General features: G+C 38.8%; 3 protein-coding genes across 4 annotated transcripts in view; all 3 read right to left on the reverse strand.

Moving 5' to 3' along the window:
- Positions 1 to 5039, reverse strand: part of LOC122070951 — a 10819-nt gene extending 5780 nt beyond the window's left edge. The window contains exons 1-3 of one of the 2 annotated variants that reach the window (XM_042635209.1): positions 4707 to 5039; positions 3666 to 4525; positions 1884 to 3505 (exon numbers count right to left, since the gene is read on the reverse strand). In XM_042635209.1, the coding sequence (XP_042491143.1) occupies positions 1884 to 3505; positions 3666 to 4389 (2346 nt within the window). In that variant the 5' untranslated portion in view covers positions 4390 to 4525; positions 4707 to 5039. Of the gene's footprint in view, positions 1 to 1883; positions 3506 to 3665 lie in introns of both variants that reach the window. The other variant, XM_042635202.1, reaches the window with a different exon arrangement.
- Positions 5040 to 22883: 17844 nt separating this feature from the next.
- Positions 22884 to 24708, reverse strand: LOC122071974 (probable calcium-binding protein CML22). Its single transcript, XM_042636471.1, has 5 exons — positions 24611 to 24708; positions 23877 to 24125; positions 23586 to 23788; positions 23316 to 23490; positions 22884 to 23202 (listed from the first exon to the last, which is right to left on the reverse strand). The coding sequence occupies exons 1-5, from the start codon at positions 24624 to 24626 to the stop codon at positions 23090 to 23092; spliced, it is 756 nt and encodes a 251-aa protein (XP_042492405.1). The 5' UTR covers positions 24627 to 24708; the 3' UTR covers positions 22884 to 23089.
- A 735-nt stretch (positions 24709 to 25443) lies between these two features.
- The window catches only part of LOC122067306 (protein PHR1-LIKE 3-like), a 20324-nt gene continuing 18365 nt past the window's right edge, over positions 25444 to 27402 (reverse strand). The window contains exons 3-7 of the mRNA XM_042631139.1: positions 27098 to 27174; positions 26750 to 26804; positions 26346 to 26427; positions 26182 to 26251; positions 25444 to 26078 (exon numbers count right to left, since the gene is read on the reverse strand). Coding sequence (XP_042487073.1) covers positions 25650 to 26078; positions 26182 to 26251; positions 26346 to 26427; positions 26750 to 26804; positions 27098 to 27174 — 713 coding nt within the window. The 3' untranslated portion in view covers positions 25444 to 25649. The remainder of the gene's footprint in view (positions 26079 to 26181; positions 26252 to 26345; positions 26428 to 26749; positions 26805 to 27097; positions 27175 to 27402) is intronic.

Consider the following 27402-nt stretch of genomic DNA (forward strand, 5'->3'; position numbering starts at 1 on the left):
GGTTGGGGGGAGTGGGTGCATTGTGTTGGAGGAGGAATGCAACTTGGGTATCCAAAAAGAGAAGTTATGCTTTGTCAATATCCAACACTCAACAAGTGAATACATTGTTTAGATTTTATTTTTTAAGAAACGGCCTTAAAAAGATGTGGAACAATGGAACATGATTCACATAACACCAAATAGTAGTAGCGGTAAGGGTTACCAAGTCGAGTTTAAATATAATTTTTACTTAAAGACCTCTCATACAACTTACAAGGGCTCATGTTCAGTTTTAATGACAAAGCATAGAACTTGGCATTATAAGCATCCATGGAAATGCACAAAGTCCTTTTGTGGCCTTTAAGCATGCCCTCACAGCCTTACCAAAACAAAACTTCCTTCCTTCTAATATATCATATCAAAAAGCCTCATGGAAATAGCTCACAATGGGAAGCACAAAGATCTAATTAAAAAAAAAAAAAAAAGTTTTCAAGACATCTCAAATTTTGTATTTGGAGGGGCCAAGTATTAGAAGTTCTTCATGCAACACTTGTAGAAGCATCATTTTTCATTAGCATTTGGGCGCTGGAATTTTCATCAATATGCGATACCACATAAAACCTTTTCCTTTAAAATTTTTAGGTTGAGTGATAACTGAGAATTTTATTCCAAAATGAGAAGCTATAAGTGCAACAACAACAACAACAAGAAGAAGAGAAAGAAGGCCCAAGCAAACAACTAAAAACTACTTGATAGGCCAGGAGCCTCTAAACAAAACAGACCTACTACGCTCCCCTTATCGGCTATATAATTAGTAGATTTCAGTCTCCATGAAGAAACAAGATTCTTGGTTCCATGAGGCCCCTAGCTCTCCTAATGAGATGCGAGTCTTAATTGCCAAGACCCCAGTTGATCACCAATGCTGAATCAACATTGACCAACAAATCCCGCCAGTCATGGGAAGCTGCAGTTTCCAGACCTATGATCATACAGTCAACTCTGCTGAGAGCGGAGAGACAGTCACTAATGCCAATTGCTGAGAGAACATCCTAACCACATCACCCACATGATTCTGAAAGACCCTCCCCACCAGCTGGTCCAGGTTTATTAAAAGAGCAACAGTCAAAATTCAACTTGATAATATTCTAAAGAGGGACCATTCAACTTGCTTCAATTTTTTGATCCACCGAGAAGTATTGCACTGTCCCAAGAATCAGACTGGGACTGTATGAATATACAGTTTGATTTCTTACCAAAACTGATATAATAGGCCAGAGAAGAACTTCAAAGAAGCTGCACCATGATTAGTGAGCAGTTGAAAGGAAAGAACAAAGATGCTGCTGGCTAGCATCTTAGGTTTGAAAGGTTAAACAGTGGTGTAAAGTTAAATCAAGGTTGTTTGATAAGGAAAAATGGAATTAGATTTTTTTTTTTTATTATAGTAAATTAGAGAGAATGAAATAAATGAGTAAAGATAACAGGAAGATACTTGTGAGTTCATAATTATTGCAATTAGATAAATTGGAGTCTCATCACTATTAGTCCTTGATAAATTGGAACCTGTTACATAAGTTGGACTAAATTACACCACAAAGAGAGAAAATTGAAGAAGAAGAAGAGTATCAAAAAACTCAAAAGATAGAATTGAAAGCTACTTTAAATTGTTTTGACGAACTTAATGTTTTTGAATTTTCACACAGGAAGTACAAAAATGTCATAAATATCATCCAAATCATGTCCAATTTGATCAGTTGAATGAACCCAGTGAAATACTCTACAACCAACTTCCAGCAACATAACCAAGGGATGATCAATACCAAAGTAATATGATGCAAATGAGTGATAGGTTTTTGCATATTTTGTACAGATTGGAATAGGAAAAACTGTAAACTTTTATCACACACCTTTGAAGATGTTGGGGGTAAAGAAGCCTGCCTAACAGTTTTTCCAGGTTCAGTCAGCTGCTGAATCTCTTTAAGTTGTTTTGCTATATCCTCTAACAGTTGCAACTGTATTTTCTCACTTTCCCTGTGCTCCATGGGAAAACTAAGATTCTCTCTTCCCTCTTGCACAATCCTCAACTTGTCTCTTAGCCATCCAACTTCAGTGTCAAGTTTCAGTCTTTCATTATTGACTGCAGACATGGAATTCCTCCGCAAGTGAAAGGGATAAGATTTCTCATGTCTGTTACTGATTGGTGGCAACTCAGCTGTCAAGTCGGAGCAGCTTCTACAAATGTCTCGCTCAGTTGCTGCCCTGCTTGTACTGGGTTGATCAGTTGAAACATCAATCCTACTGGTACCAAATGGAAGACCATGTATCCTAGACCTGTTTGAATCTGTGTCTGTCAACCGTGGTTGATTTTCTTCTCTAGCTTCCTCCTTACACAACTTAGATCTATCATCAATCACATGAACATCATAAATACTTGGTTCTGTCTCAACGTTAGAAATATGTTGATCACTTCCCCCTTGATCTGCACTTGTTCCATGCAGATTTGGGTCCGCCTTCATTTCAACACCTTGGCATTGTCTAGCAGTATCCTTTTGAACATGTCCTTCATTGCGTGAAATGACAGTTTCCTCCAGCAAGCCATGTTCTGGATGGCTATTTAACTCATATAACCTGGACACTGTCTCTAATATCTGGCCTTCTCCTTGGATAACAGATGGTTCCTCATCCATGGATACCACTGCCTTCTCCTGAATCTCTTGGTTACAATCATCAAAGGATCCTGGGTTGTGTGGTTGAATTTTGTTGGAACTCACTTTTCGACTATCCAGCTGTTCCATGGAGTTGGCATCCTTATCCCAGTCTGAAGATGGTAGTTCTTTCACTAAAGCATGAAAGGAACTTGGTCCCTCAAAAGTGCGTGTCTCACAACTGGGAGATGTTTTTACATTTTTCTCTATTTCCCTTTTATCAATAGTTTCACTAATCTGCTGTAGCTTCGGTTCTAGATCCTCATTCAAATCCAATGAAAAAGTAGACCTTCGTGCTGATATTTCCCCTGTATGATTCACATTACCTTCCAAATGCTCATTGTTAAGCAGAATCAACTGCCTATAAGTTTCCACTTCATTCTCCAGAAAGTGCTTCTCCCTCTCTCTCCTCAGAAGAATCTCTTTGAGAATGTCCATTTCCTCTGCATCATAAGCAGATTTCTCTTCAATCATTCTCAGATACTGCCTTGCTTCTATCTCTATCGATGCCTTCTCCTTTTGCACACGAAGAATCATGGCCATGGCTTCATCAGCAGCAGAAGCAGCAGCACTTCGTTCCTTCTCCAGCTCAAGGTACAGAGCAGCACGAGCAGCTTGCTCCTCTTCAAGTGCTTGTTCCAAGACTCTAATCACATTTTTCTCATCCCCATTAAACCCTAACTCATCTCGAACATTGCGAACTAATTCCTTCGCAGATGGTGCATGCTTCTCCATGACCCTACTCTCACCAAATGACCCATTCACTTCAAAGCCATGAAGGTTTCCTTCACCCAGTCGACTACTAGTGTGCTTCTCACTTTCATCTGAAATCTCAAAGCGCAAACATTAGAATTCATTGCATTGCAGTAACCAATGCATGCAAATTCACATGTAAATGAATCAATAGATCATGTTCAAAACAAAAATTGAAGAAGGTTTTCAGAATAAAAAAAAAAAAACAAAGATTTTGAATGGCTCACTCACCTCGGAAGGCAGCCACTGCAGAACTCATAGGCACTGAGCCTTCTTCTGAAATTTCATGACCAGTTTCGCTCATGCTGTAAGGGGAATGAGAGACCTCTTGATTGATCAACCGTGGGAGATCAGAGAATGAGGCGGGGGAGGATTTCCTATGGTCAGCAACAGCTCTGCGCCGGCGACGTAAACCGGACCTTGGCTTCTGACTCACAACTCCTTTCCCCTTAAAATCGGTGCGGTTAGCACGTAAAGCAGCAGAACTCATCGATCCAAACCCATCAGCCAGTTCACTGTTATGCGACAGCTTTCTCACAACAAAGTTCTGAGATCTTCTCCTGGTATCAGAGTTGGAGCTGCACGAGGCTTCTCCCTCCATCTCCTGAGCTCCATCATAGCGTTCTGCTTCTCCCAATAATCTAACCCTCAACTGGCACTCTTGATCATTTACCCGGATGGAATCGAAAGGGAACTTGCTCTTCACAGATAGTTGAACAGATGAGATCTCCCGTGATGGGTAGTCAACGAGTAGTCTCTGCAAGCACTTACCGCCATGAGGATCACCAAAAAATCCGTTGCAGGGGCACGGCAATTGCCAACCGAAGATACCCAAGAATTTCGAGGCAAAGAAAGCAAGGGTCGATCCACATAGCAGTAAATAAGCCAATCCAAGATCCACAAACGCTCCAACGAGCCCACAGAACGTCCATGACTGAATCTCGTGGCAAGCCATAGTATGATATTATCCACTGTTACTAAAAACCCCAACAGAGAAAGATCCACTTCCGCTCAAACTGAAGGAAATTGGACAGAAATTAATGCAGAAAACCCACAAAACCCCGTTTCATTTATTCTTCTTCTGGGTCGTCCTTCAATGGAAATAACCAAATTAGGAAGTAACCACAACAGAAAAAGATCAATTTGTTCAAATTGAAGGAGATGGAACAAAAATCAATGCAGAAAAACCACAGATATCCCTTTCAGTTATTCTTCTTCTGGGTCCTCCTTATATGAAAATAATCAAATTAGGAAGGTACTCGTCATACCCACCTAGCAACGAAGAGTTGAAAGCACCAATTAGATAACCCAGAAGAGGAAATCAGATGTAGTTGTTTGATCGAAAACAAAACGAAGGAGTAGTAGTTTGCACTTCTTCAGGACAGCTTGAGTTGCAGAGACAAGTATTCGATGGGTACGCAGTCAGAACGGTCACTCGGTCAGATTGTCGGTTAAGGTGTCAGACGGCTGGGGCAACGGGCAGCTCCTCTTGAAGTCTTAACCCTTAGCCGGCGGTCCTTCTTCGAAACCAGGTGCCGCTGAGTCAAATTCTTGAGCCACCGGGCAATATCCACCGCAGCCGCAGGCACCGTGGAGAATCTCGGACCTGAGGAGTGGACTCATAGGTCTGGTGCTTGTGGGTCCCATATAAATGCACGTGGTGGATTTATTGGCATGTGGAATCGCCGTAGATTCAGTTCGGTATCATGCGATTTATACACGTGGCTTCAGATATGATGGTAATTGTATAAAATGGCAACGTGAGGCTCACGTGCGGCGACTATGGGAAAGCCGCTGTGTCCGACATTTCTCTTCAGTTTTACGTGATGTGCTGGTTTGACGATGGAAGGTGACAAACAGTAATCGTCACGATCTTTCTATACATAATGATGATGGGGTCATTTATTAGATGGGCAACAATTAATATTAATGAGGGTGTGAATTGTGAAAGCTGTCTGACTATGATACACGTGAATTTGTCTCTCTAGAAGATTTGAAAAAAAAAAAAAAAAAAAAAAAAAAGAGATCGTCTGGCGTTTTAATATATATATATATATACTATATATTCAGGATCTTCCGCTGCACGGATTTCCTGCGAAACGAAGCCATAGGCACGTAGGTTCAGAGCTAGACCGACTACTCCAAGAGCACTCATCCATAAACCGGTTACTGGCACAAAAAATATTCAAAGATGTAACCAACGGCCGAGTACCGTGCCATGTCTTCTGTTGAGTAATGCATTTTTGCTTTGCTTATAGCTTTAGAAGAGTAGTCGCACAGTGAAGTCAAACGTTAGCAACGTCTTGCCCAAGTTTCAGAGGCGAGCAACGAGTTAGCGAAGGAAGGGAAGCTTTGCACAAGGAGAGGAAGCGAAAGTTGGTTTTTTATCCCTTGCTTGACCCGCGGACTTTAAACTATTTAAACTTTCCCGGGGAGTCTCGCTCTCCTCACTAAAAAATGCCCAACCGGAATAATCATCGAGTCTGGCCAAAGAAAGAGCCTTATGGGTTGGGATATTGGAGTTGAGGGACATCGACAGCGTACCGGCTGGGAAAGATAGGTTTCTCCTTTTTTCGGGTGGGGTGACCGGATCGAATCCTTCTTAGAAGATGTTGCGTAGGCCGGTGAATCCAGGAAATACGTCCAATTACTTAACAGCAGGCTCAGATAAGTAGATTTGCTAAGTAGATGTGGAAGCGAGGGCAGACTGAAGAAAGCTCCTTTAACGGCATTGGGCATCAATCAAAGCCAAGGGAGCTAGGGCCTTCGAAAGCAGTCTTTAATCCACATATATATATATATATATATATCATGGGGTCATTTATTGGACAGACAACTACTAATATTAATATTAAAGAGGACACGAGGATATGAATTGTGTATTATAAAAAATATATATAAATTGTGACAGTTGCCTAATTATGATATATGTGGATTTTTTCTTTTTATAGGTAACTTGTATGTATTAAAGAAAAATAAAAATGTAAAAATACAAATTAAGGCAATCCATACAACCTTTTTGGGGGCAAACCGAAGAAAGGTTGAGAGGCTCTTGAATCAAACAGGACAAACCTTGTAACACAATTTATGTAAAATACAAAAGCTTCAACAATTAGGAAAAAAATGCTATGACGAGTTAAGAAGCCCGATCATGAGAGCGAAGAAAGTATGGGGCATTTTTCATGCGATGACTCTTTCGTAGAAAGCTTCTCACTACTGGATGGGTCAAGTTTCTAAAGACTGCAACGCCACCGTCCTCATTCGACTCTGGTGCTTCCTCTGAAAAATCCAAATGTATACCCTTTGTATTATTAGCTTGATGGGTCACCTCCACACTGTGGTTTAACTCAATTTGGTCTATCACCTCCTCACTATGATTCAACTCTGTCTCTTCCTATGAAGAAATGATGGAATCTACAAGATTCTTAGCTCCCTTGAAATAAGTCGCATCTGCTACATATTTGGGAGTCAAATCTTCAATCAATCTGTCATTATCCTCTCCATCTGCCACATCAACATTATATCTTTTAGGAATATTCTCCACCAGATTTTTTGAGAAAGGCAAAACCGTGGTCAAACAATTAGTATACAAAATTTCCTTGGCTGAGTCAGCCCTTTTGGTTAATAAAGTATGTTGACTTTGCCACCTCATCATCCACCCGGCCTTCAATGTCAAGAGAATCCTAGATAAAGTTCAAATTGGAGATAATATCTCGTTGCTTGGTGTGTTCTACGACCTCAAACACTTCTTCATTAGAATTCGATTTTTTACCAACTTTGTCCTCCAAATTAGGAGAAAAAAATAAGAAGTGATTGGCCTTCAATCCTAATCGGTACATTAGAAGAAATAAAATTCAAATCCTGCACTTCCTCCCCTAATTTTTCTCCACCAAACTCCTTTTTTTCCTCCAAAGAGGGAGCCAACGTATCTTGATGAGGAAATTCCTCTGCATTTGAAAATCTCCCCATCAATACCCCATTATTCATGCCATTAATATATGGAATAATTGCCAACTCACCTTCCTCCAAATCCTCCTCCTATTAGCTAGTGAGATATCCTTATTGCAGACCAAAATATTCTCTTCCTCAAACAATTTGAGTAAATCAAATTAAAACCCAAATCCACCTCAACAATATACTGACCTTCCAAAATTTCTTCCTCATAAATCTTGTCCTCCTCATCCTCAACTATGTACTCTTTTGAAATTGAAGTTGGCACCTCTTCGGTCAACCCTTTAAGGAGAGAGAAAGCATTAACATGGGTAACTAATTCCTCCAGATTGGAATCTTTTTACCCCTAAATCTGCAATTAATGAATCCTTCCTTATCTACTCCACTTTTTTCAAAATTCAAACTTGAATTTGAACTCTGGATAATTGTAGGGCCGGGTTCCATGCTCAGGTCACTACTCTTGTGGAAAAAAGGTCCACCATTCTCAGCCGACGATGGAGGCTCTCCACCATCTTCCTTCTTTTGCCAAACTGGTTTTGTTTTCCAATTTTGTTGAACCATCGAAGCTACACCACAATGTTCCATCGAATGGCCAAAAACATTGTAGACATTGCATCTAGGAGGCTTCCAATCATACCTAATCTCTTGATTAAAAATGTGACCTTCTTCATCCTTAACAGCTACAACAGATGGTAGTTCTTCAGAAGCAGTTACTTCAACACACAACCTTGCAAAAGATAATCTCTCCAATGTCTTAGTCCTCACATCTGAAGAAATTGGACACCCAATAACACTCCCAATAGCACTTAACGCCTCTGGAGACCAGAATTAAAAGGAAAGATTAGGTAAATTAATCCACATCAGAATAGAGGTTAAAGTTATCTGCCCAAACGATACCTCTTTTCTCCAAGAGCGAAACACAAGAGACTTACGCTGAACATACCATGTGCCTCTTTCCAAAACCTTATCTCTATCTTCTTGCAAGTTAAACTTGAAGATGAACACACCACTTTCAAGAAGATTTATCTCAACATTGCTTGAAATCTTCCATTTCTTGAGAAGAAACTCCTTAGTGTAATGAAAAGGTGGTCTCTTCCCTATGAAATGCCCTACAAGAGCATTTTTCTATCTACTAATCTGTCCTCTAACAGTTTCAGCAGGACAATTAGCAACCTTTTGGTCACCCACCATGACCAGATCAATGAACTTGAGTTCAAAACCCTCCTTATTTTTTCATACATTTGGTGAGAATAAAGAAGCAAAAGGAATTCCATTGATAGAAGAAACTCCTTTCTTCTCACCACCAGTAGCCAAACCTCCTTGCACCACATAGCCCTCACTAGAATCATCTCTAGAAGGCTGCAACGCCGACATGGATGGAGAAGAAGGACAAATAGCCAAAGCTATTGGCCATGCATTCCCACCATGACCGGATCAATGGTCACCTCACTCACCATACCCAATCCCTATTGATATTGCAAGCCTGTGAAGTTGCTTAATCGTAGCTGCATTTCAGGCAGTCTCTCAAACATTCAAAGGTCCTACCAGGATTTGTTAGAAAGAAGTTCCCGAAATATTAATTACAAGATTGATATGGTTGAGAAGCATTCCTTGACTATAGAAGACGAACTGTTGAAAAAAACCAACACCGATTGTTGAAGCAAATGAACCAGACATGTTGAGTCGTATCTTAGTGTGTGTATATATATATATATATATATATTTCATTAAGGAGTTAATGCATATGAGATCCGCACATCTACAATATGACAAATGGTATGAACCCCTAGCAAAAATGGTTGTTTCTCTGTGAAAAGTGCTTATTACTTGGAAAAATCTTACGATTGCAAAAACTCAAGTAGCACATCAGCAGCAAGAACCAAAAACCAAAGAATTTATAGCATAGGAATTGGCGAATCAAGGCTCCATTGAAACTTTATTTCGAGATGTTGCAAAGTAAGTTGTTGTAATGGGTGAAAACCTTCTTACGAAGAGAGTTCCAGACTTTCAGTTGATGCAAAATGCCCTCATTGCAACTATGGCAAGGAGTCTACACTTCATGCTATTCTCTTATGCCCTTTGGCAAGAGTTGTGTGATATATCTCTCCTTTGGCTCTCAAAATGGACGCTCTCCTTCCCAGCTCTTTGAAGATTGGCTGCATGGATGGTTTGAGCAATCCAAAGGAGTGGAAGAACTTTTTGGACAGAGTTTCTCAAGCAAAAGCTGAGTTTGATAAGGCATGTGAGTCCTTTGAAGATGTCGTTCCTCAAAGTAACCATAAGACCACTTCAAAAAATCCTCACATATGGACATCGCCTCCTAATGATATACTCAAGATCAACTGTGATGCAACTCTTATTAGTAAGAAAAACCAGACTTCCATTGGTGTTGTTATTAGAAACTACAATGGAGAGGTTTTAGCAGTAAGTTGTGCCCCTGAAACTCTAACATTTGTTGCTGCTCTTGAAGCTAAAGTTATAAGAGATGGATTAATTCTTGCATCAATGGTCGGTGCAAATGATGTCCAAGTTGAAAGTTACTACCTAGAAATCATTGCTGCTCTGAAGCATCACAACTCTGATATTCCAGAGGCATACCCCTTCCTTTGTGACATCTCCCATATCTGTAAGAATTTTCTCTCAACCTCTTTTTTTCATGTTAATCTCTCTACAAACATTGTTGCACATACTGTAGCTAGATTTGGGTTATCATGTAACTCCGGTAAGTGTTGGTTCTCTGCTCCTAATTGGCTTCTTGGAGCATTGAACCCTTTTACCCCTTGAATCTATAATATTTCTTTCTACACCCCCCCCCCCAAAATGATCATATAGGGGGGTTGCATTTGTCATTTCAATGAGATATTTTATTCCACCATGCATGGCAACACACAAATTTTCTTTTTCTTTTTTTTTTAAATCAATATTACGGTGATTTATTATTAACTAAAGAGCTCAAAATGGAAGAATCTCAAGGCACATGAAAAAAAAAAATAGTGGGGTGAGCCACCAAACATGATAAAAAAACAAAGAAGTTAAGGAGAAAATGTCATGGAGTGTGAATCTAATGTAGAGATAGACTTTTAAGAGTGGAAATCGGGAATAGAACCCTAGATGGTTGAGTTCTAAACTTCATATAATAGGCTTTGAGACATGGGATTGGGAGTTCTAGTTCTTAATTCTGGTGGGCAACTCTATATGATGATTATTGACCACGGTTTCCCTTCCTCTCTTTTTGTGGGGGAAGCTTTGGTTCTCTAGTTGGGTCTCAAGGCCGCTGTTGCTGAGGGCCTTTGATGGGTGTCTTTCTTCTCGGACTGCCAAGGTTTGATTCACTGCCTCCTTGATGAGTCATCTCCGCCGCCAGTTGAAGCTTCAACTGTTGTGAAGGATATTAGAGGTCTTCTTCGGTCCCTTGAGGCTTTTGCTTATTGCTTTATTAATAGACATGAGAATGTTCATGCCCATGCTATTTCTAAATGGAATTTCATGCCAATGCTATTTCTAAATGGACCTTGCTCCACACTAGTTTGGATATGTGGAGACACTCCTTTTCGAATGACCTCCTGAGCATTGTAGCTTTCTTTTTGCCCAATGTGATTAATGAATCCTCTCCTTGAGAGTCCTCCTTCCAAAAAAAAAAAAAAAAAAAAAAGCCATCACAAGTTGCTTCAGTCGTAGTAAAAACAAAAAATAAATAAAATGCTTGGAGGGTGCCAAGACAATTTGGAAAGGAATGTTAGATACAACATTATTACAATGGTCTCAGGTTTAAGATGACATAATGGGCACTCTATTAGATATATAGAAAGATTTCACCGGGGTGGCCGAGACTAGCTTTGATTTTGGCATAGTCCCCTTGTTGCATAGGGTTGATGTTAACCATCACAAGAGGACGTTTGTGAGAGTAATACTAAAAACTACACCCTAAGGGTAGGGTAGGAACCCAAGCATCTCTATAGATGTATATAGACACAATTCTTGATTGTCCTTCTGTTGGTACCCATTTTAACAAATATGGCCTACAAGACATGTATTAAGGGAGTGATCTTACTGACCAATTGTGTTAAGGAGCTAACCGCTAATCAAGTTGGCAAAAAAAAAAAAAAAGACCTTGTATTAAGGAGTTGATCGGTCAGAATAATCATTAGGTTGATCGAGCAAACTGATCGAATACGGTCAGATGATTGATCGTGACATTTTTACGATCAGTTGACTGATTATGGCTTTTTACAATTAGCTGACTGATTGTAACTTACGGTCAGCTAATCAATTATGACCTTTCAGTCAGCTTGACCGATTGTCAATCAACATGATTCGCACAAATGTGGTTTAGTTCTAGGGAAGTTACAAATATATGGCTTGAGTGGTTAAGGCATTTACAACCAATCAAGGGAGTGTAATTCCAATAACTATCCCACTAAGGGCATGAAATATGGGTTCTTGTAGTTACAAAATTACCAAAAGAGCAGGATCTTTCAATTAACACAATAAAAATGGCTTCAATGGAAGACGAAGGGATGTCCAACCAATCAAATAAACTGTTGGGTCCCGATTGACACTGAGAGGGGGGGGTGAATCAGTGTACCAATATTTTTTCACTTTCCAACTGTACCCTTGATGTGGCAATCACTATTTACACTTCAATAGCACAGTCTATTGATGCTGCCCAGAGCTGCTATGTATACTACTGACCATTCTTATTGTTGCATGAAACTTACTCACATAACCTATATTGTTGCCCAGAGCTGTCTCATAAACCTCATACGGTAATCACTGTCACATACATACACAGTCATATGCACATCCACACTGCACCACCAAGTGGTCAGGTCTACCAGATGTACACACCCATTCTGCAGCCAAGCACTCCAATCCACAATACAAATACGAGCATACACATCCACAACACAAGAAATACGTGCTTCGGCCAGTTGCCTACATGCACGGAGTAATGCCCACTGTCGGACTCAGCATTTACTCAATACTAATTATGACTTCACCCACAGCCAAGGGAACACATTCCCAGTTTCCACCAATGACATACAATGGCTAGGTCTTCACCCTAGTTTTCTCATAATGATCTAAGAGGCCGCACCTACGGCAAATAGGTTTAGGTAGTTGTACCTACCAAGGAACACATAGCCCCTGTGTCCAGCACCCACTGAACACCAATAAAATAAAGCTGGGCTTATAATAATACCCTATAGTGAAGCACTCATACATGCAAATTTCCCCCAAATAGACTACAACTATCACTTAGGCATTTTATCAAACATCTTGCCTACAATGATTTATAATAATGGAAATTTGACAAAATTGAGGTTACCTTGGCAAGGAGTAACCGTCGGAGATGTAATAATGTCGATCTCCACTTGATGCGGACCACAATCACGTTGTCTCGGTGCCGCCAATGCTTCAACCCCGGTTGGCACTTGGGTTTTTTGAAGCAACTCACAAGAACCAAATTCTAGGTTCTTCTTCTTTCTTTTCTCCTTGTCGTTACTTTCATGGAATAACAATGGCATTCACATTCACATTCACACACACACAAAGAGAGGGAAAAACTTCTTCTCTATTTCCCTCTTCTTCTCTTCTCTTCTATTTTCTTTTTCTTCTCTTGGCAACAACCAATAGAGCTTGCTACCTTGATTTCTAGCAGCTTCCTAAGCCTCTAATGGGGGCTATGGATGAAGTGCAAGAGGATGGAAGTCTTTCATTCAAACCCTTAGCCTTCCACGAGCTTCAACTCATTTTTCCGACCACCTCAGTAACCCCTCTGCCTGATTTCTTCCCTCTGGTGTGTAGAGCTCGGAGAGATGAAGAATCTCCAACTTGAATCACTCAAATCGGAGTTAAGATGAGGGAGATATGGCCATTTGAAGTTGGACCAACCAGAACACTCAAAATGGAATCTTCGGAGGTTGGCGTAGGCTACGCCGGCGGCGCACGCAACAGGGGCGAAATCTGGGCCATCGGATTAATCCAAATCCAATTTTAATCTCAGCCGTCAAATTATTCAAACGGCTAATAAATATTGACCGTAAGATTAGAATAATCTAGTCAACGATGATGTCAGCGTGATGCAAGCGCTGACATCGTCAGATACGTTGTCGACGCGCCATTGGGTACGTCAGCACAAAATACGGGTGGTTGTTGGCTATCTCTCATGATGGCTGAAATAGATTACAACCGTTGGATCAAGATCTTTAGATCTAGTTTAATCTAGATCTCATGAAATCAAATAAAATGGCATCTATCTGTAGCTCTTTTTGCACATGCGTAACACTATAGAAAATATGATCAAGTGAAGCACCAAACCATTATATATAATACACTCCACCAATGAGAAGTCTCGGATAAGCATCTATCTCGTCCGTATCAGCACAAAATCTCAGTAGCCTTTGGATGGGCATCAAGACTACGTGGTCGAATCTTGGCCATCCATTTCACTTCCCTTTACTCCTATTTATTACAATCAAGCCCCTGCCTCCGTATATTTCAGTGCTTAAATACCCCTTGCAACTCAGACCTTCAAAATCTTGAAATTACACAAAAGCCCTTCAAATTTCAAAAATAAATTCCGAAAAATCCACCCAACACCAAGAGCAACGGATGGATTTTCGGTTTGGATTTTCGAACCGACTTTACGGAAATACTTATAACTTTTTCATACGATATCCGATCGATATGAAACGAAGTGCGTTGGAATCATAACTAGATGCTCTACGACTTTTCAGAAGACTCAATCATCTGAATCATCCATGTAAAAAGACCAAAATGCCCCTACACCTTTCTAATGACGTATCTTTCTCATACGGAATCAGAATGCGATGAAATCAGAACCTTTGGAAAGATTGTATTTTTTTCGTATTGTTACATGTAGAACACTTCCTTTAAAAAATTCATCTTCAATGCCGAAATTGCCCTCGACTGTCACAAATGCCATAACTTCTTCATACGGTATCGGAATGTGACAAAATCAAATGCACTGGACTAGGTAAATTACAATCTATCTTTTTCATGAAGAACCGATCTTCCAAAAATGTCATTTTCACTACCGAAAATGCCCTCGATCGTAAATAGCCCAATTTTGCCAGTTTTGACCTAGAAACCCGCACCACCTATTAATGATGTATTAAACCACTCCATGCATACTAAGCTGTTCTGTTATCTCATCGGTGACACTAGATACTACCATGTCATCATTTTCATCCACGTCACCCAAATTGGCCACGTCATCACCGCCACGTGGCAGTGTTGCCAACAAGGACAACCATAAAACAACATAAACTACACAATGCATCAACTATCTTTTCCTTTTCAAGTAGCCTAGTTTTAGTCTATATTTTCACATTTCCTTAGATTAGTTTTACTTTGTATTTTTCTCAACAAATCAATTCTGTTTCTTAGCCAAGACCACGACGGCCCGTGTTTCCTCATTGGTTTTCTCAGTTTACATTCAAGGAAGTCCCTTGTTTTGTCATGATTGATGTAATGTATTGTATTATTCTTGGACCAATTTTAATGGATGGAGTTCCTCTTTAATTTATTCCATGAGTTTGCTCTTCACTTTTAAGTCCTTGGAGTGATCGAGCATGGAAAGACTTCACTTTCTCCCTGGTTAGAAGACAACAAATATTCTATGACCATTCTCTCGAGTCTGTACGACTCTGGCACACCCGCACATCTATCACTTTTTTGCCGTGCATTTTTCTGTCAACACCTTCATAACCCAATAAACGAAAAGGGTTTGCTTTAAAAGAAACTTTTCCATGCCCAAGAACTTCCAACATAATTAGAAACCTCTAAAAAGGTAGAATTGGGGAGATATAGTCCCTTAAAAGCTCCAACCCTATAGTGCGTTAGGGTTATTCAAAAATCATCAACACTGATGTTCACACAATGCAAACTTAAAAATTAAAAATTCCGAAAACCTAGACTGCATAAAACTTTACTAATACACAAATCTTCGCATTTAAGTCAAGGTACACCCTTATCATATATCATCTTTCCACCAGAAATTACACATGAGCTTATCAAGAGGCTTATAAACATTTGGCGGACATTGCAAAGATGGGTATAGAAGAGAGCACATATTTAATTAGGACATCTTTGCCCATAGTTGATAGTAAGTTTTCCTTCCTTCCTTCCTTAAAGCTTGGTTCAAATTTTATCAATCATATTATGTGGGTGTTGAGTCCGTATACCCGTTTCAAAGATTGCCCTACTCTGACTTTTATTTATTTATTTATTTATTTATGTGGAGACTCGAAGTAGGAATTTTGTGAGGTACGACCCGACATGATAATTTACAAACTTAGAGGAGTATTTGTTTGTTTTATTGTCTTGTTTTGCAAGCAAGAGAAAAAAGTGATTTGGAAAATTTTCATGTTAGGGTTTCTAGGGAGTGTTCTTGAGAGATCTCCATTGTGTTTTTTTTTTCCCTCATCACATAGTGATCAATTATTTCCAGTTTCACCCATGGATATAGCACATCATATTGGTGTATGAACGACATTAATAATTCGTGTCATCTTTGCTTAAATGTGTTTGCTCTTTCATGTTTCTTAGTTTTTGTGTCAACACATGATGCTTTGATAAAGAATTCTCTTTGAATGGTCAAATACATTAAGAAGCCCCAGATACTTATCATGATCTCTAACCTCACGAATCCAGCAAACTCAAGAATAGGGTTCTAATTTGAGATGGACTGTGGGGACTAAAGTGGCCACTAGATTTATTTTTGTCAGACCCTAGGACCCTATCTACTAGCCTTAATTCAAGAAAGAGAATTAGACATTCTTCCTGGAAGAGGTGCTGGATCAAAGCTTATCGATGCTCACCATACCAGTGCAACAGTTGCAGATGATTTTCACATGATAAACAAGTATGAACTCAAAAGGCAATTCTATCATAGACCTCATTAGACAGAGAAACGATACCATTGATTTTGAAATGGTACTTAACAATCCTTACACATCCAGTGAGTACATGTGTGAGAAAAACCCAACTTCCAAAGAATATGTTTAAGAAAAGACTATTCAATTCTATCATAGACCATCATATCTCTGAGAATGACTCAGTCGCTTGGAAAAAACTTTGCTAGTAGACCTTCAAGATCTAGAGCTTTTAAAGACCCAAATTGAAAGGTGGTCGTTTTAATTTCATTGATAAGATAGGGCACAAAGGTGGGAGTTCTGGTCATTAGAGTGAGTTATATGCTAACTTTATATGAATATATTTCAATGGGGACTAATCAATAGTCAATAATGAAAAATAATACTTCTAGAAGAAAAGATAATTTAAAATATTCATAAAGTTGTTCTCTAACTAAGAAGAACTAAATTTCACTAGGGAAAATTTTCTTTGAACCAGTGGTGTAGGGTACTCTAGCACCTTCATGCTTTTTTTTTTTTTGTTAACTAAAGGTGTACGGACCAATTCGCCCTAATCATCTGGACAACCCACGGGTGGATACAGAATAAATAAGAAAACACATACACACACACACTCACACAATGAGTACGACAGGGTTCGATCCCACGACCTCCTCCCTTGGGTGTCAACTCTACAAGCTGAAGCTACCCCCACTAGGCTATCCTAGTGTTCGTGCTCTAGCACCTTTACGTTTATTTCTCATATTTTCACATGAAATGTCCACGCTGCCCCAATGTACAATTATATTTTGTAGCACCTCCCTAGTGCACTCTTCTGTGCCGCTTGCTTTGAGAACCCTCTCCCATTTCCTTATTTCTACATGCTTATTTTTTATACAAAGTTTCTAACTACCTTATCTGTACAAGTGCTAAGAAAGGGTACATTCATTAAGATGATAGTCTCAGTATTACAAACCATGTTTATATAGAGCAAGAATTTTATTTTCATTTTGATCCAATTATAGGGGAACCAGACTTCAATTTTGTTTTTTGACTCTTAATAATTTCTTGTGCCTATATGCATCATAGTGTTTTAGATGCGCTCAGGATTTAGAATCAGGAACTCCAATGGGGACTACAAAAAGCACAAGAGCAAGGCTAGAAGATGTAGATATTTGGACTAATGGTCAAGATATGGTTTTGTGATTGTCAGGGAAGAGTTAGCGGCTTGGCCTTGTCAAAATTTCTCCTTTTCATATAATGTATATAAATATAGGAAGAAAGAACTTTTGCCCATCTGTTGTTTCCTACTCCTAAACACCATTGGGTGTAAGATGACCCAACTACCCCACGCATTGGGTATATTCACGTCTAGCTATATCTAGCAGGGGAGGGCATGGACAGGTAGAGTTACTTTCCCCTTTAAATATATTGCTATTTTAAGGTTTTTAGTATGTTTGAGAAGGATGGACAGTAATTTCAGTGGCCAACAGATTGGTCATAAAGCCTAGGGTTGAAAAGCAAGAGAAACAGTTGAATTAGATATACATTTTGGAAACGTATATTTTTTTCATTCCTCGAGGGAGAGAGAGAGACAGAGAGAGAGAGAGAAAAGGGTCAAACTCTAACCAATCATCTCTGAACTATTGCTGGAGAAAATGTACTGCACGCCGCTAAATCCGCATGCCTCTTCTCCACATGGGATTGGATTAGTTTTGTTCCCTATGTAACCCTTGACCTGCTACACTTCCTCCCTAGGATTTACCATTTGGGTTTGATGTGTCTCCTTATTCCTCGTTGTAGTCCACCCTTGATTTAGGTTCATATTGTGGTGATACGTTCATTAGGGACATATGTTAAAATAAAATTTTGGGCAAGAAATAGTTATCTGATCGTATAGTCCTTGCACTAATGCGAAGGTCAATAAGAATGAATGCAGGCATCAACATGGTGGGATTTACTGTCTTTTTAATTGATTTTATTTTTTGGCAGTACATTAATTGCTTTGCTAAATACTAGTTTGGCAAGAGTGCAATAGAGTTTTGTATAAAGAATAAGGGAGAAGATTCTCTGAACATGAGGTGTTGTCTACTCCAGAGACACATGAGCGCATTTTATTATTTTCATTCATGTGCATAGGCATAGAGAATCCCTATGTTCAAAGACATTTTGGTCAACAAATAAATAATAATGAGTAGCCAATAAGAGCACAAGTAGGGGCACCAACACTCATGTGATTTTTTTTTTTCTTTTCAAATGGGGTGGGACCATAATTTCACAAATTCTATGTTTAGGCCCAAGAGCTACCTTGCTTTCTTTTTTCCATAATTATAATAAGGAAGAAAGAATGTTATTTCTTGGTGTGTACTACGCCAAGACGCAACAGGTGCAAAATGACCGTGTTGCACTGTTGAAGATGCTCATATGTTTCCTCCCATTGGTCGCTTTCACTAATGTGTACCTATAATTATGAGGTATCTGTGGGGGCTAATCTATCATACTGAGTGGCGCTGGTCAATGGTCAATCTACTAAGCTCTATTAGGGCACTAGGGCTAAGGGTCACCTACTCTTATACACACCCGAATATGATAAGGTTCGATCCCACAACCTCCTACCTTGGGTGTCGACCCTTCAAGCCTAAGCTATTACCACTGCACACTACGCTAAACTAATATTCATTTTCTAAAACCTATAATAATCTCTCTCTCTCTCAAGAATGAGCAACCATACGGTCCTTGGACAAAATTGTACCATCACCTGGGGAGAAATTTTTTTTTGAATGATTTGGACGAGTTGTGTTCAAGTGTGTAATCTGGGATTTGAAAGCCAAGTTTATAAACATTTGTGGCTCTCAAAGAAATCAATAAAAAAGTTTCAATGACCGAAATATATCAAAGAAATAGATGAAACGGCACCGAAGTACATTTCAGTGAAATAATCGAGACATTGGAGATTAAGGATGTGAATTTGAAATTGAAATCATTTACTGAAATCAATTGATCTGTTTACATCGAAATTGCGAAATCGTTTAATAAATGGTTTGATTCTGGTTTCACATTTAAGATCGATTAGTTAAATGGATTGGGTTGGTTTTAACCATTTAATCCATTGGTTTCAAACCTAATTGACACCGTGAAAATCGAACCGTTTAAATCTTGAAAATCAATCTGATTAACCCATGTAACCATTACATATTTGGTTGTTTTAACAAAATATAATGGTTTAATTTAGGGAAAAATTAAGGACAATAGAGGTTGTCCAATAATCTATTCAATAATTTCTCCTATTATGAAGTTACGTAGTTAAATCCTTGCTTCTTCAATGTCTCATTTAATTTGATACAAGATTGAAGCATTTATCAACAAAAATAAATTTTAGTAAGCATGCGAATAAATTAATTAACCGATTGTTAACCGTTTAGAAACCGTATGGAATAAATCGCGATCAAAACCATTTAAAACCGTGAAATCGACACCGTTTAAAAATCATAGAACCAAAACCGTTTATTAAATAGTTACGGTTTCAGAAAGTGCAACCATTTAGCAAATGGTGCGATTTTGGTTTCAGCCAAATAAATGTGAATTGAATCAAATCACACCGTATATATCGAAACTGAACCGATTAACACCCCTAATTGAAGATCCCCCAATTCACATGCTATTTCTTCTAACAATTGTTGAAACCGAGATTGCCATTCAAATTTTGACATTTTGGTCAAAACTTTGAACCATGCATAGAAGGGAAAAAGATACCACTCCATCTACACTCACACTCAGACTTCTTTAGCAACATACATATGTATGTTTGCCTTGTGGATTTATTGTGCCAATTTTGTAGTTGGATGCCTAGGGAATGGTGTGAATTAGCCATGTGTAAAATTTTACACCCAAATTCAATATAACCCCGTACATTCCTATTTCATCTAGTCCCAACACTCTTTTAATGGTCCTAGATTTTTCAATATTTTGTTTTGTTACTTAACCAACTTAGATTTGATTGAAACCTTGACATGTGAGCAGTGAACCTTGGGTCTTTCCATCTATAAAATTTTGGTTTCATCCAAATTACCACATGACGATTCCATTTGGTTACAAAGGAAATTAAAGAGAAGAGAAGTGAAATTTTCAAACCCAAAAAGGTAGCTTTTGTAATCATTATTCCGTATGAGTATATCACTAACTTTATAACATTCCATATTTTTGTCATTAAATTCACTTTACTTTGCATCCAAATCTTTCAATTTGAAAAGTGAAATAAAAATTTCAAAAAAAAATTAAAAAGTGAAATAAAAATTAGATCTGAAAAGTATCATTAATAAATATGGTAAAAAATTTCTTTTTTTTAGGTTTGAAAATTTTCACTTCCCTTTTCTTAATTTACCTTGCAAGCAAAAGTAATAAACACTTACTGGGGGCATAGGCTTGAAAATTGGATCTCGATACGTGCGAGACCTAGCCCGTCTTAACATAGCAAATGACAACCTAATTTTATTTTTCAATTTTTAATGTAATGGATTTAATTGAAATATGGCCATCTGGCATATGGATCCCCACATGCTCTCATGGAAGGAAATCCCAAATCGATCATTGACAAATGTCAAGTTTGTGCGAAGACTAAGTTCACTAAGAAGTCTCATACACTAGTAGAAAGACAAAGTGAACTTCTAAACTTGGTGCATAGTGACCTAAGTGACTTCAAATCACATAAATCAAGAAGCGGCAAGAGTTATTTTATTACCTTTATAAATGATTTATGTAAGTATACCAGCATATTTCTTCTAAGAACTAAGGGTGAGTTTGAAAGTGCTTTTATGTCTTACAAATTGGAGGTTGAAAATCAGTTGAGAAGAAAGATAAAGAGGTTGAAGACTGATAGAGGTATTGAATATGGTACTCGAATCCTTTCAAACTATTGTGAGGAGAATGTAATAGTGCATGAGGTTGCAGCTCCTTACGAACCCAAATCAAATGGAGTAGTAGAAAGAAATGATAGACTCCATGTTTATAAGTGCATGCTTACACTTAGGCAAGTGGGGGAAGCCATTCTATTGGCTAGTTACATCATAAATAGAATCTCTAATAAGAAAATTGATATTCCACCTTCTGAATTATGGCATGAGAGGAAACCTACCTTAAAGTATTTGTACGTTTGGAGATGTTTAGCAAAATACAATTTTTTTAACCTAAGAAAAGGTAATTATGACCTGAGACACGTGATTGTGTGTTTATTGGGCAAGCACAATATAGGGCGGCTATAGGTTTTTGGTAATCAAAACCAAAAAAATGTTCTTAGATGTCAATCATAACTTGAGTTAAGGGATGCTGAATTTTTTGAGAACATATTTCCCATGAGAGATGACTTGTCTAACGTGGATACATTTGAATCTAATGATAAAGATTTGTCATTTGACAATGTTAGTCAATATAATGTTGAAAGTGAATTAAGGAGAAGTAAAAGACAAAAGACCCGTATAAAGATTTTTCATCATAGTTGCTCTCCCTCTCTCTCTCTCTCTCTCTCTTGCCTTTTACTTACTGTTTTGGGAGTTTCTTTTGTTCCATTCTTTTGGTTGATTGAGCATAGCTTAAGTATGTCCGGCTTGGCCTAATAAATATGTGCAACAACTATTGGAAGACTTAAGAGGTTGTTTTATCTTTTTGAGGTTTATTCGCAAGACTTCGTATTGCATCAGAAGGATGACTATAATCTTAAGTAGAGTGACCGGCAGCACAACTCAACCCCACCAAGTGTTTGTGATTTTGTTTGTGTTTCAAACTCTCCTATGGTATATGGGTGCTTCATTCAAGGGTTAAAGCAGTCGAGACACTTGAGATAAGTTCTATATTCTCTATTTATCTCGAACAATTTTACGAGTCATTGACAAGAAGTGCAACAGAAATGATCTCTGTTGAATAACCAGTCCATTGCCCACAAGAGATATCCTACATGGAAATCATCGTTGCTATGAACAAAATCTAGGAAGCACCAAGAGTTGCAGAGCTGGACTTTGGTACTGCCCACCATGGCTACTTTGAGAACCATTAACATCTATTAGTGAAGCGGTTTGGGTTGAAGAAATGCCCTGCAATAAGGGCCAGCTCTTGTTATGGAAGAGGAAATGACTGAGCCAGCAACTAGCATAGTAGTCATAGAGAACAAGCATTATCTCTTCTGGCTCAGTTCACCCCCCCCCGCACCATTACAGCGTATTAAAACAATTGCTTCTCTGATCTATTCTCCAAGAGTAGGATGAGAAGGTCATTCACAGGAGCATCCATCATTCTGGAGTCTGAACTGTGACATGAACCCAAGACTCAATTGCTTCGTCCTTGCCGAGTTCCTGACTCGGAATGACCATGGCCATCACTCGGCTGCCAGCCCGGAAAGACCTATTTGTGGGATATTTGGATACATAGCATCCATGATTACATTGAATCAGGTGAGGTGACCACATTGTCTTATGTTTATAGCTTTGGGGTGCTTGTTTTGAGGTGGTGAACGGACCAATTGCAGTAAACTTCCAGCGGCCTTTCGGTGTTACTGGTTAATAAGATTCGCAGCACAGAGGAGGCCATTGGTAGAGCCAGTGGAATGAAAGTTGGAGAGAGAAATAGAGAGGACTAACAAATAATTATCTTGGTAAACATTATAGCTTGAATGTCTCATCTTACACCATCTTAAAGAAACTATAGAAAGTAGTGAGTTCAATGCACAGGCCACATTTCAAATAGTATTTTGGCACATAGATCATGTGGATGAACTGCATCAACTCAATTTCACCTAAGAGAGCTTGTTTGCTTCATTTTGCTTTACATCTACCGCATCCCTCATGTAATAGAGATTTCTTTCTCATCATCAGTATCAATCCCAACCCAATTGGTTAGTGCGAAAAGGAACTCTTTAAAACTGACCTTTCCACTCTTGTTCCAGTCCATTTCCTCTGCGTTTAGTATGGAGAGAACCACAAAATAAGAGACAGACAAAAGCACAGAAATGAAAAGCAATCAAAGAAAAATGGAAAATGTATAAGAAAGGAAGGAGTAGGAAATATACTGAAACGTGTCTTGGTGATGCGCCCAGGAGATTTCTCCCAAGGAGAACCCTCATTCAATGCCCTGACCATGTCATTGTGGTTCAACTGACCATCTCCATTTTTATCCAAAAACAAGAATGCTTGAACAATTGTATCAAAAGTTTCATCGAGCTGTGGTGATCCCATCTTCGATGTCTAAACAAATCCATAAGTTGTCAAAGAAAACAGGTATCAAATATTCAACTAGATGTGATAGATACTAATTACACCTATGAGTTCATTATGGATACAGTGTGCGAAGATTTCAAGGGCTCCATCAGGAGATAGATGAGACAAAGGAGGACAATGAACTCATTGAATTGGATTCCTTCACTGTCATCAAAGTCACAAGAATGGAACAGTTCTTCCATTTCTTTCTCTGTCAGTTGTAATTGCAGTTTGCTCAAGCATTTTTTTAGCTCCTCACGGTCAATAAATCCATTCGAGTCTTCATCTATGAAAAGAAGAATATCAACAAAAGTCAGAGGTTTCTCTTTGGAGAATGTAAGAAGGATAATAGAGCAAGCACAAATCAAACTCACCATACTGCACAAACACACACTTGATGTTTCTCAACTCCTCTTTGAATTGAGGAAACCTCAAGATTATGCTGTCCATCGATCTGAATGTATTCTTCCCTGATGCACCTCTGTGTTTGATGGCTTCCATCATCTTCTTTTCCAGCTTTGAATCTAATCTCTTGTTCTTGTTTGATGAATTGCAATGACAAAGCATGCTTCCAACTTTGTTGGAAAAAAAGGACTTTAGTGAGGGGCAGATGTGCAATGTGCCTAAAAGAAGAAGATCAGCAAGAATTAACATCAGCAGTATGGATTCTGTTTTGTTTTGTTCCTCTTATTCACACTGGGATGTTATAACTCTCAAAAGTCAACAATCTCTATGCATAAGCTTACTATACATACTCAAACAGGACAAGCATGTAGAATGTGCTTCCTTGAAGGCTTCAGGAAGAAAGAACAATTCAAGATTGCATTCTGAGAAAATTCTGTGAAACTGTTTTCCTAAAAATTGATTCCAAAAAATGGGAAAGAGTTGGAGATTATGGGAAGGTCCTCCATGGACCAAAGGATTTGTCTCTGCATTCAACATATCCTGAATGTTTTGACAAAATCTACAAGGAGATCAACAAACATAGTTTTTAAGGCAACAGTGGATCAATTTTCTTGTGGTTAGATCAAGCATTGTAAGTCGCTGTAATTATATAGAGAAAAAACAGTTGTAGTAAATGGAATAAAGAACAATGAAAGATATTCACCTGGTGATTCCTTCATGGTTTTTGATCTGAGAGGATGGAACTATTGCCCAAGCTTTCAGCTAACCTCTTCCCCTGTCGCCCACCCCCCCCCTTCCCCCCCTGAATAAAGGGAAGAATATTAATAAAGGAGAGCTACCCACCAAAGAAGAAGCAATAGATAGTGGAAGCATAAGGATTGGTGTGAAATAAAGGACATGCGAAAGTGGCTTTGATGATAAGCATCTTCACATAGCCGCACGCCTGTCACGCCTGTCTGTCTACATTATATTTTTAATACTATAACTGTGATGCACCATACAAGCAAGCTAGCAAGCAAAGCTTAAATTTGATAAAAAAAAAAAGATACAGGAGGAGGGAGTCCATGGTACTTCAATCCACTCCTAAGTTGACTTTAAAATACAGAAAATTACTCATTTGCACTCATTGCGGAATGGGCACATGCTTTTTATTTTTATCCCCCCCCCCCCCATCCATTAGACAGACTGGGAAAGGTAGGAAGATCTACATTGATGATCTCGTCTTTCTTTAAAATAAAGTGTAAGTGGATTGGGTCAATCGATCTGACCTGTACAGCTTTGCACAAATATGGTTTCAGATTTAAGTCTATTATGGGAGGTTCAGGCTGATCCATCAACAGCCAATTATGTCTCTCAAGAAAGTCATACCTTAAGCCAGAATTTAAAAATCTGTTCTGGTCTTCTTTAGGTTTTATCCATGGCAATTCTCTCCATATCTGTCAGGTTAAACTGGTGAGTTTCAATTTTCACATTACTGGTTTCACATCCCCATAATTAATGGTTAGACAAAAAAAAAAAAAGATTCCTGGGTTACAATGATTAGAAAATTTCTTGATTCTGTTACTTATAGACATAAGAGGATGCCAAATTTAAATTCCAACTGAGAGGTGTCCCTTAAGTACAAGGATCTGATTAGAGAATATACAGACTACTGGTGTTACACTTAGAATGACAGATTGCTCGGTCAGTTTAATTGCCACAAAAAAGGCATTTTCCTTGGGGCTTGGCTGCCCCATCGTTCATCAAATACTGGTCATCATCCACTCGACATCTTCCCGCAAATCACTATCCCAGGGCAATGAATCCCCTGTGGCCGAGATTGGTCGAGATCTTTTCTTCATGGCGATACCAATTGGAGATACTGGGCTCCCAGTCGATGTCAGGCAGCTTTCAACAGAGCAATCCCCGATTCTTGCCAGCCCATTAGAAGCAGATTTCTCTTCCAAAGCTGCTGCAATCTCAGACAGAGTAGGCATTTTAAGTGTGTCAAGTGGGACCATCCCTAGATAGTCATTGGAGACCTTGACTGCCAGTCCAGAGAGCTCTTGCCTAGCAGTTTCAACCCCACCTGATGCCAGAGTCTGCTCATTGAGAACTTTGCAGGCTTTTTCAAGTATGGATTGCAAGTACTTGCCTTGCGCTTCAATCCGAATGTGGAGATGACGCTGGACCTGATATGGGGAAATCCAAAGCAATGATTTTTAGGTATTATCATCTAGGATTGATCAACTTAATTGGAAAACCAAAATCTACCACTGCAGGTGACAAACTAACCTCTAGCTGATCATGCAGTCTTCTTTGGACTTCCATTTGGAGCCGTAGTGCCTCAGTAACTTGAAAACCACTATTAACAAATTGAAAGCAAGAGAGGATATGTGATGTCAGGAGAAGCTACAAAAATCTGGAAGTAGGTATGAAACCCAGTTATGTTAACATACTCATTTAAGTCTTTGGCTATCAATCTTGATGAGGCTGAAGATGTTGATGAACCAGTACCCTGACTTTCTGCCGCACAAGAAGCTACAAAACCAGAGTAATGCTAACCGAATGAGCATTTCAACAAAAACCATGGATTAGCTACAACAGGCTCTTGATGGGAAACTGGAAAACCAGAGGAAGAGGCGAAGAACCCATGTATCAGAGCAGAAAATAAGGCATGCATGAGACATGACACAATAGAGCTCACGAGGCCATTCTAGTTGAGGCACATACTAATGTGTTGTCCTATTTCTTTTCAGGATCATGAATCAAATTCAAATAGGAGCATGAAAATATATGAAGTTGGTAAGCCCAATGCATGGATGAGTGCAAAATCTTTTATCCATTAGAAAGAGATAGATACCATCCTTGGAGTTGTCAGTGAATTCCTTGCATGATTGCTTCCCCAACCGATATTTCTGCAAGATACGAGACATTGGATACAAATTATAGACAACTGCTATTTGGAAGTACAGCAAAAAAAAGAATGCCTTCCACAATACCCAAAAACTGGAAACCAGCAATTGTGGCATGAAAAATGAGATGACCAAAAATAGGGGCAAAGAAAAGGACTTGGGTGTTTCAATATTCTAAACATCCCGGAAATCAAATCCAGCTCTGCCCATTAGACTTACAACTTATATAACAAAATAAACTGAAGAAAAAAAAATTTGAAGACAATGGTTATAGATATATATGTCCAGACACATACCTGTAGATGAGACTTCAAATGATAGAGTGTCAGACCTTTTACCCCCATTGTTCTCATAATAGTCTTTGGAGTTGCTTCTGCAAGAAATTTTAAAAGGAAATGAAAGAAAAAGAACTGTAAATCAACTTTGAAAGGTTTCCAACTCTCAAAACAAAACAAAACAAAAGCAAAAGTAAAAGGAAATATTAGTGGCTAAAGGCTGTTTATAACCTACGGACAGCAAAAGAAGTGCAGAATCTTGAAATTGTGAAAAACTGCCCAGGGCACAGGGTTATTTATTTTTTTTTTTGGGGGGGGGGGGGGGG

Source organism: Macadamia integrifolia, chromosome 2 (genome assembly GCF_013358625.1).
Source record: "Macadamia integrifolia cultivar HAES 741 chromosome 2, SCU_Mint_v3, whole genome shotgun sequence".
In the NCBI taxonomy this organism is placed as follows: domain Eukaryota; kingdom Viridiplantae; phylum Streptophyta; class Magnoliopsida; order Proteales; family Proteaceae; genus Macadamia; species Macadamia integrifolia.